The sequence below is a fragment of the Eurytemora carolleeae genome, unplaced genomic scaffold (genome assembly GCF_000591075.1).
Source record: "Eurytemora carolleeae unplaced genomic scaffold, Eaff_2.0 scaffold869, whole genome shotgun sequence".
NCBI classification, from domain to species: domain Eukaryota; kingdom Metazoa; phylum Arthropoda; class Copepoda; order Calanoida; family Temoridae; genus Eurytemora; species Eurytemora carolleeae.
The window spans coordinates 118,675-129,445 of NW_019396769.1; the positions used below are offsets into that span (position 1 = coordinate 118,675).

Genomic DNA, 10,771 nt, shown 5'->3' on the forward strand with positions numbered 1-10,771 from the left:
CTCAGAGTACCGACATTGAAAAAACTTTACTGGTCAGATATTACGGTTCAAATTTGAAGAAAATTTCTACGAAATATAATCTACATATTTTGTATCTGGGTTTAAGTCATAAATTTTGAAAATCTAATCTTTGGATGAAGTTTATCCTGGGTTTATAGAGAAAAAGTAAATTTAGTTCGAAATATGTGTATTTAGAATGAGAATAAAGATTCGAATATTTAATCCATCTCTCACACAATCTTCCCATTAGACGAGCTGAGGTTTATATAAGGAAACATACTATTGTCTCCAAACCTTGAGCTCTTTGCGTAGATATTAAGTATTGAGCTAGAATATTAGATTATCCAGGTTTCAGTTCATTCTTCGCTCAGAATTCTGTTCACGTCGAAACCTTGCCGTAGGTTTAGTTTTCATAAACCAGCTTCGGTATAATTGCAAAGATTGCGGGGATACAAGGGTAGGATACAAACCTTGATGTATAGTATACAGTATACAAGGGTAGGATACAAACCTTGATGTATAGTATACAGTATACAAGGGTAGGATACAAACCTTGATGTAATACAGTATACAAGGGTAGGATACAAACCTTGATGTATAGTATACAGTATACAAGGGTAGGATACAAACCTTGATGTAAAGTATACAGTATACAAGGGTAGGATACAAACTGATGTATAGTATACAGTATACAAGGGTAGGATACAAACCTTGATATATAGTATACAGTATACAAGGGTAGGATACAAACTGATGTATAGTATACAGTATACAAGGGTAGGATACAAACTTTGATGTATAGTATACAGTATACAAGGTAGGATACAAACCTAGCTGTAGTATATAGGATACAAGGATACAAACCTAGCTGTAGTATGCAGGATACAACGATACAAACCTACCTGTAGTATGCAGGATACAAGGATACAAACCTAGCTGTAGTATACAGGATACAAGGATACAAACCTAGCTGTAGTATACAGGATACAAGGATACAAACCTAGCTGTAGTATACAGGATACAAGGATACAAACCTATCTGTAGTATGCAGGATACAAGGATACAAACCTACCTGTAGTATACAGGATACAAACCTAGCTGTAGTATGCAGGAAACATGGATACAAACCTGGTTTTAGTATGAAAATAGTTTAGAGAATACAAGAAATTTACGTAGGTATAGTATATCAGTTGTATACATGATACAAGGATTTAAATTACGTGTGTATGTTAAAAAACAGGATAAAAACATAGGTATTTTAAAGTGGTAGAATAAAAGACATTAGAATATAAACCTATGTAAAGCTATATTAAAAACAAGGATATTATGTATATATACCTTGAGACACAGATAAGATGCACGATACCATTTTACAACCTATATGTATATTGTATACATTTACAAGATATTAGGGGTATACAGGGGTATACAGGGGTATACAGGGTATACAGGGGTATACAGGGGTATACATATCTACGAAGTAGACAAAAATAAGTGATTAAAACCTAGGTTTATGAAATAGAATGCATATTCGCATATTACGTTTGAACCATAAAAATACATAAACACAAGGCAAACTCATTTAACATTCATTTCTCCGTTCCTCAGTAAAAACTTCTTCTTATTCTTTGTATACATTGGTTCTCCGTCCCATGCTAACACTGTTTCTCCGTTCCATGCAAACACTGTTTATCCGTCCCATGCGAACAATGTCTCTCCGTCCCATGCTAACACTGTTTATCCGTCCCATGCGAACAATGTTCCTCCGTCCCATGCGAACAATGTTTCTTCGTCCCATGCAAACAATGTTTCTCCGTCCCATGCAAACAATGTTCCTCCGTCCCATGTTAACACTTTTTTTCCGTCCCATGCAGACGATGTTTCTCCGTCACAAGTTAACACGGATATGCAAACAATGTTACTCCGTTCCATTTCAGCACTGTTTCTCCGCCCCATGTTAACACTGTTTCTCCGTCCCATGTAGACACTATTTCTCCGTCCCATGTCAGCACTTTTTCTCCGACCAATGTACACTGTTTCACCTTTCCATATCAGCACTGTTACTCCGTCCCATGTCAAAACTGTTTCACCGTCCTTCCCATGTAGACACTGTTTCTCCATCCTATGAAAAAAATGTTTCTCCGTTCAGTGTCAACACCTTTTCTCCGTCCAATGTTAGCACTGTTTCTCCCGGCCAAGTTAACACTGTTTCTACGTCCCTCTAAATACTTTTCTCCGTCAACTGTCTATTTTTCCATTTATAAAAAAGTTTTTTTATGTCCCGTCACCGTCACCACCGTTTCTCCGACCCGTATAAGAACTGTTTCTCCGTCTAATGTCAACACTGTTTCTCCGACCCATGTCAAAACTGTTTTTCTCTGTAAGGTTTATTCACTTTCTAATCAAACAATGTAAAACAAATTTTGTCCGTACCTATATCTCTTATCTACGGACATTAAATGTTGTTTCTACGTATCGTGTCAATACAAGTTATGTTCGTCTCAAGTCAACAAATCTCTGTATCACGTGTTAATCTTATTGTTGAGTATTTAATCTTTGATCCTTGCTTGAACCTGAGTTTCCGGGTTCCCGTGGACCTATAGATATTCCCACAAAGTCTCAGCAGGAGATAATATTATTATATAATAATACGGCCTGAACCTGGCTCCTGCTGGGGTTCTCAGCCTGAGATCTGGTCAGACATGTCTAGATAACCCAACCTTCTCTCAGCTCCATGACGTGTTAATGCAGGTTGAACGGATAAGGAGAAATTCATCAAACCGACGCAAAGGAGATTCCAAGATCATAACTAGGATACTATAAGGGTGCGGATGTTCTCTGCTAGTATAAGAACCAGAACCTGATATACACTACTAATAAGAGAACAAGAAACCTGATATACACTACTAATACGAGAACCAGAACCTGACCTACACTACTAATACGAGAACCAGAACCTGACCTACACTACTAATACGAGAACCAGAACCTGATATACACTACTAATACGAGAACCAGAACCTGATATACACTAATAATACGAGAACCAGAACCTGATATACACTACTAATACGAGAACCAGAACCTGATACGCACTACTAATACGAGAACCAGAACCTGATATACGTACGGCTGATATACACTGATCTACACTATAGGACTTGTACTAAAACCAGAACCTGGTCTGCAATACAGTACTAGTTCTAGAACAAGAACCTGATATACACTGATAAAGCTAAAACCAGAACCTTATCTACACTACTAGTACTAGAACCAGAACCTGATCTACACTACTAGTACTAGAACCAGAACCTGATGTACACTACAAGTACCAGAACCTGATATACACTATACTAGTACTAGGACCAGACCTTTTCTGTACTACCAGTACTAGAACCAGAACCTGATCTACACTGCTTTTAAGAACCAGAACCTGATCTACACTGCTAGTACTAGAACAAGAACCTGATCTACACTGCTAGTTCTCTAGAACCAGAACCTGATCTACACTGCTAGTACTAGAACCAGAACCTGATCTGCAGTAATGGTTCTAAACCCAAAAGGTGGACTAACTGTTGAGTGTTTGTGCAGAATGAAATATTTTACTTGGGATTGAATAGAATTCATACGATTTAAACATGGCATTAAACCTTGCAGGAAATTCTAGGCATACAAAGCTTACCGACTTTTTCTGATCATAAACAATTTTACTCCGAATTTTAAATCATGAAGACAGAATTCCAACTACTATATATATAAAAGATTTAATATTCATCTGACAAATAGAACTTTTCCAGAATAATAATCGTTTTTTTTTGTAATTTTCCTAGTTATGTCATGTTTCATATCTTAGATAATTGTAATTAAACTTGTAAAAATGAAATTTTAGTTGAAAGAAGCAACTCCAGTCAAAAAAATGCTTATCTTTTGGTTTGATTTTTGACATATCTGTAACTATGACTAATTAAAATCTGAAGTTTTAAAAAAGATTTCTAAAATTTTTTTATCATCTCAGGTTCAAGTTTCAGTTAAAGGAATTGAAAACGTTTTTTTTAAATTTTGGTAAAACTGTGTTTGAGGACTGAACGGTTCTGAGTATTAACGATGAATCTCCGTATCTCCTGCCTTAATTGAAATACTGGAGATACAGCTGAGCACAACACAAAAACAAATTATCCTTAATTATTCTCAAGAATTTTCCTCCCTCAGGGGTAACTTTCAAACCTAACTATTAATATACAAACACACTTCTGATTTGTGTTTATATTTCAGAACAGGACAAATGTATCTATTTCCATGTAACCATATTTCATACGGGTGGATTGGGAAGGGGGAGAATAGAGAAAAGAAGGAGGGGATAAGAATTGAAGAACCCCTGGTGGTTAGTCTGAAATGTGATGCATAATCTGCATAAATTTAATATTTCTTTAATCAACTAATCTTACTGTGATGATGTCTTACTTTAAGATAATCATGGAGTAAAAGGATGGTATACTGGAGTAAGCATGGTATACTGGAGTAAGGATGGAATACTGGAGTAAGGATGGTATACTGGAGTAAGTATGGAATACTGGAGTAAGGATGGTATACTAGAGTAAGGATGGTATACTGGAGTAAGGATGGTATACTGGAGTAAGGATGGTATACTGGAGTAAGGATGATATACTGGAGTAAGTATGGTGTACTGGAGTAAGGATGGTATACTGGAGTAAGGATGGTATACTGGAGTAAGGAAGGTATACTGGATTAAGGATGGTATACTGGAGTAAGGATGGTATACTGTAGTAAGGATGGTATACTGGAGTAAGGATGGCATACTGGAGTAAGGATAGTATACTGGAGTAAGGATGGTATACTGGAGTAAGGATGGTATACTGAAGTAAGGATGGTATACTGGAGTTAGGATGGTATACTGGAGTAAGGATGGCATACTGGAGTATGGATGGTATACTGGAGTATGGATGGTATACTGGAGTAAGGATGGTATACTGGAGTATGAGGATGGTATACTGGAGTAAGGATGGTATACTGGAGATAGGATGGTTTACTGGAGTAAGGATGATATACTGGAGTAAGGATGGTATACTGGAGTAAGGATGGTATAATGATGTAAGGATGGTATACTGGAGTAAGGATGGTATACTGGAGTAAGGTTGGTATACTGGGGTAAGGATGGTATACTGGAGTAAGGATGCTATACCAGAGGAAGGATGGTATACTGGAGTAAGGATGGTATACTGGAGTAAGGATGGTATACTGGAGAAAGGATGGTATACTGGAGTAAGGATGATATACTGGAGTAAGGATGGCATACTGGAGTAAGGATGGTATACTGGAGTAAGTTTGGTATACTGGAGTAAGGATGGTATACTGGAGTAAGACAGTAGATTGATTAATCTAGTTTCCAGCCTGAAAGTTTACAAAGGTAGAATGAGATTGAAAAAATTAAAGTGAAGATTAGTGTTTGTGGAGTTTGAGCTAAACCCAGCAGGGGGCGCTTTAACTACGACCTTGGGGCTAGTAAAGCAGGTATAGATAGAGCTCCTCGGGATTCAGTTCTTGTCGGGATTCAGGATTTCTAAACAAATGAATCCAAAGTACAAAACTACTAGATTTTCTAATTTAAAGGACCTTCCAGCGAAAGCGTTAAATACACACTCAATTCACAACAGCACCCTTTTATCTATTGTCCGATCAAAAACTATTTAAATTCCATTTAAAAAATTGATAAGTTTCATGGGCAGTTTCTGTACAAAGATGAGATTGCAGAGGTAAGGATGGAAATTAACAGAATTTATCTCTCATCATGATAGAAAAAAAAGATATCCTTCTTATTGTTTCAAGGTTTAGAGAGCATTATTGTGAAATGTGCATCTAACTCATTTATTAGAGGCTCATATTGTCCCTTTATTAATGGATTATGTTTGTTTATCTCTTATGCATGTATTTCCTGGTGTATTAGTCGATCTTATTTCACTTATCAAAAGTGGATTTTTTAGATTTTTAGTATTTTCTTATTGATTGTGTCGTGGACCATCTGAAAAAGAGCAACCTTATGTGATTATCAATCTTTCATAACCTAACCTAACATGAAACAAATAATAACGCAAGGTTGATATTTTTAGGAAGGGGGGATGGGGGCTGGGGTGGGGACTGGTCATATTACATCTACCTAGTTTCATATGATGTAAGCTATTTACCATTTATAGCATATTTACATTTATGCTTTGCTTTGCTATGTAAATATAAATTAATCAAAAAAAATGTTGTATACACAAAAGGGTAAATCTTTAAGACGAAATTCAGATGATTAAATTCTTTAAGAAATGCAATTAACGTCTTAAAAAATGATGACCCATGACTTAAGAATTGCCCCTAGGCATAGTACAGCTTTGAAATACACCAAAACTGTATTGCATGGAATGTTTTTCTACAGGGGAAAATATTTCACATATCTAAATTTCCCAGGGAAAGATTTGATAGGTTCTTTAGATTTTCTAATCTTTATATCTTTGAAACCTAAATCAGCCAGTTCATTGAGATTCTTAATCTCATCTTCAAGATTAGGCTTGAATAAATATTCCCTAGGTGCAGGTTCAGCCATACTTATTCTCTAGAAAGATTCAGCTATGCCTATTCTCATATAGGTTCAGCAACATATTCTTTAGGTGTAGGTTCAGCACCATATTCTTTAGGTGTAGGTTTAGCAACATATTTTCTATATTTCGGTTCAGCAACATATTCTTTAGGTGTAGGTTTAGCAACATATTTTCTATATTTCGGTTCAGCAACATATTCTTTAGGTGTAGGTTTAGCAACATATTTTCTATGTTTCGGTTCAGCAACATATTCTTTAGGTGTAGGTTCAGCACCATATTCTCTAGGTGTAGGTTCAGCACCATATTCTTTAGGTGTAGGTTCAGCACCATATTTTCTAGGTGTAGGTTCAGCACCATATTCTTTAGGTGTAGGTTCAGCAACATATTTTCTAGGTGTAGGTTCAGCAACATATCCTCTATGTGTAGGTGTAGGTTCAGCACCATATTTTCTAGGTGTAGGTTCAGCACCATATTCTTTAGGTGTAGGTTCAGCAACATATTTTCTAGGTGTAGGTTCAGCAACATATCCTCTATGTGTAGGTTCAGCACCATATTCTCTATGTGTAGGTTCAGCACCATATTCTCTAGGTGTAGGTTCATCAACATATTCTTTAGGTGTAGATTCAGCAACATATTCTCTAGGTGTAGATTCATAAACCTATTCTCTAGGTGAAGGTTCAGCATCATATTCTCTTGGTGTAGGTTCAGTAACATATTCTCTAGGTGTAGATTCATAAACCTATTCTCTAGGTGTAGGTTCAGCAACATATTCTCTAGGTGTAGGTTCAGCACCATATTCTCTAGGTGTAGGTTCATCAACATATTCTTTAGGTGTAGGTTCAGCACCATATTCTCTAGGTGTAGGTTCAGCAGCATATTCTTTAGGTGCAGGTTCAGCATCATATTCTCTAGGTGTAGGTTCAGCAACATATTCTTCAGGTGTAGGTTCAGCATCATATTCTCTAGGTGTAGGTTCATCAACATATTCTTTAGGTATAGGTTCAGCAACATATTCTGGTGTAGGTTCAGCACTATATTCTCTAGGTGTAGGTTCAGCAACATATTCTCTAGGTGTAGATTCTCTAGGTGTGGGTTCACCTTAAGAATTCTAAGTCTGAACTTGCATGAGATCATTAAATAAAATTATGTTCACTAAAAATCAAATAAAGTTCATCAATCTGTATCTAGGTACCAATTTCAAAGATTAATTTGCCCAAGTATGGAGTTGAGTAATCAGTGTGACCCAGTTAAAGGAATGTTCGACGGTTAGTTTCATGTAAGCGGAAATATTTTGCTGAAAACCTGGATAATTAGTCTAAACTCTAAATTCATTATTTGAATATTTTAACAAAAATTATAGTTTTAATCAGAATATGAATGCAATAAATGCTCCCTCCTCCTCCCCCTAGTTCTAGTAAAACCCAATACATTTTTATTATTTACACACTGACACAACCAAGATACATCACATAATAATAATTCCTGTAATATTTAAATTTGTTCACTGTATTTGAGTTCTTTATAACAGTTTTACTCCGGGGTAAGAGTAGCCTTGGTTTGGAAAAGTTATTAAATTTATGATAAATTACTTGAATGAGGTTGCAATTTTGTAAATCTTTCTCTCGGGTGTTTATTGGGTAAATGCTACATTTACCTTCCTGCAGCACTGTACAGTGACTTATCAGTACAGTGATTAAATTGTACACTGTACATGTAGATTTTATTTATACTGTTCTAGCAGAAGATTTCATCTATGTCCTAACACACTGCACAGGGAGGATTCCCACCCTGATAAAAATAATTCTAAATATAAGGTTTTTTATGAGGTCATCTTATCTTTAGTGGACTGTAAGGCTAGTCTAACAACTATTTGTACACGGGGTAACAGAGAGGGAGGGAGGGAGGGAGGGAGGGAGGGAGCAAGAAAGGAAAAGCAGTAACAAGGAAGGATTATCATAAAGAGAAGGAAGGATGCAGAAAATTTGAAAGAGACGATGGGATAAGGTTAAAAGAGATAAAGGTAAAAAATCGAGTTATGATGTGTCTTTGTAGAATAAACCTATGCAATTTATTTTTTGACAGGTGGATTTCGGGGGTGGAGGGGTGACTAGTAAGATAAGGCAGAGGTGGGGGTTGCATATGAAAAGAAGGACTAAAAAGATCTATTATCTAGGTTTTGTATCTGTGACTCCTATGTGAGCCTATAGTACCAATTTCGCTTGAATAGTTTAGGTTAGCTACGCTTTCTCTATATACACTATAATTACAAGAACGCATGGGATAGAGAGTGAGATAAATGGTGTTAGATAGTTAGATTTGAAGATAGTTAGATGAACTTTAAGATAGTTAGATAAATGAAAAGATAGTTAGATAAATGAAAAGATAGTTAGAGAAATGAAAAGATAGTTAGATAAATGAAAAGATAGATAGATTGTGTCGAAGATAGTTAGAGAAATGAAAAGATAGTTAGATTGTGTCGAAGATAGTTAGAGAAATGAAAAGATAGTTAGATTGTGTCGAAGATAGTTAGAGAAATGAAAAGATAGTTAGATTGTGTCGAAGATAGTTAGAGAAATGAAAAGATAGTTAGATTGTGTCGAAGATAGTTAGAGAAATGAAAAGATAGTTAGATTGTGTCGAAGATNGATAGGATAGTTAGATTAAAAGATAGTTATATGGAATAGAAGATAGTTTGATGGATTTAAAGACAATCAGATAGATGATAAGATAAGAAGATGAGTAGGTGACAAGATAGTTAGATGAAAGGAAATAGTTAAATAATTAGGAAGAAGCTAGTTAGATGAAAGGAAATAGTTAAATAATTAGGAACAAGCTAGTTAGATGAAAGGAAATAGTTAAATAATTAGGAACAAGATAGTTAGATGAAAGGAAATAGTTAAATAATTAAGAACAAGATAGTTAGATGAAAGGAAATAGTTAAATAATTAAGAAATAGATGGTTAGATGAAAGGAAATAGTTAAATAGTTGAGAACAAGATAGTCATTTAAATATAAAGATAACTTGATAAATAAAAAGACATTTATCTCGCTCAAAATGATGGGTTTTAGAAGACAGTTAGTTAAATGGCTATGAGGATTATGAGAGTATAGTAGATGGGTAAAAATATAAAAAGATGAATAAGAAGACAGGAAGACGGATAAAAGACAGTTTGAAGAAAAAAAGATAGTTAGAAGAATAAGAAAAAACTGAAATGGATATATGGAAGGTTCAATAACTAATTAAGAAAATAAATTAAAGTAAATAATGCAAAAAAAAATATAAAGTTTTTGCCATAAAGTTCACTCATTTCATTATTCATAATTAACAATTGAAGCACTCAAAAAAATACGCGTTTGGTTTTAAATCTTATTTACTGCTGTAAAATAAACACGTGTATAAATCAGTTAGATCTGAGTCCGAATTTAATGAATTTGAGCCGCGTCACAAATCCCCCCAAAACGGGTTTCAATTGAGCGCCGGCTTAGATCTTGAAACATTGAATACGATTTTAAGTGTAGCCGCGGCTCAAATTCTTAAAATTCGGCCTCTGATCAATGAGATGATGATATTGCATCAACTACTTTAAAGAATTGTGATTGTCTTTCAAAAAAATTCCAATAATCCACTTTGAGGAAACAACTTTCCTCAAAAAAAACGCCATAAAATTAAATATTACCAAAATAAATAAGTTAATTTTCTACATTTACGAATGTAGGGGCGATATCTTAATTCCTTGACTCCCCCCTTACAAACCCTTTTTAAGCACTTAAATTTGTGCTTAAAAAGGAAGGGGAGGGGGTCTCTTTTGTGAAAAGCTTTGAGGGGGAAGGGGGAGGGGGGTGTTGCTGATGATTTCTCTTTTTAGGATATCCAAGCCTTCAAACCGGTTTTTTTACTCCATCAATTGTGCTCATTGTTTAAAATTTATCTCAAAATTAAAAAAGTATTCCTTTAGGATATTTTTATATGACACTTTCAGAAATCTAAAATTTAAAGGGTTTGAAGGAAAATGAATGGACTACGTAGTTTAACAGATAAGGTTTGGTTTTTTAGAATTTGATTTCAAGTGTTTTAACTTTAACATCCCAGTTTTAAGGATTTTAGTTTAACACCATTTAAAGATTTTATTTTAACGTATTCTTTTAGTATTAAATCCAAAGAAATAAAAATT

The 10,771-nt window shown here is 35.0% G+C and overlaps 1 protein-coding gene across 1 annotated transcript; it reads right to left on the bottom strand.

Annotated features, from left to right (window-relative positions):
- Nucleotides 1-6,639: 6,639 nt before the first annotated feature.
- LOC111708465 (adhesive plaque matrix protein-like) lies at nt 6,640-7,313 on the bottom strand. The gene is made up of 2 exons (XM_023481842.1): nt 7,258-7,313; nt 6,640-7,183 (listed from the first exon to the last, which is right to left on the bottom strand). Exons 1-2 carry the CDS (start codon nt 7,311-7,313, stop codon nt 6,640-6,642), a joined length of 600 nt encoding a protein of 199 aa, XP_023337610.1.
- Nucleotides 7,314-10,771: the final 3,458 nt, after the last annotated feature.

Coding starts and splice junctions, on each gene's coding strand:
- LOC111708465 (XM_023481842.1), bottom strand. CDS start 7,313: ATGTTACTGAACCTACACCAAGAGAATATGATGCTGAACCTTCACCTA. Junction 7,184..7,257: donor AACCTTCACCTAGAGAATAG/GTTTATGAATCT, acceptor ACCTACACCTAG/AGAATATGGTGCTGAACCTA.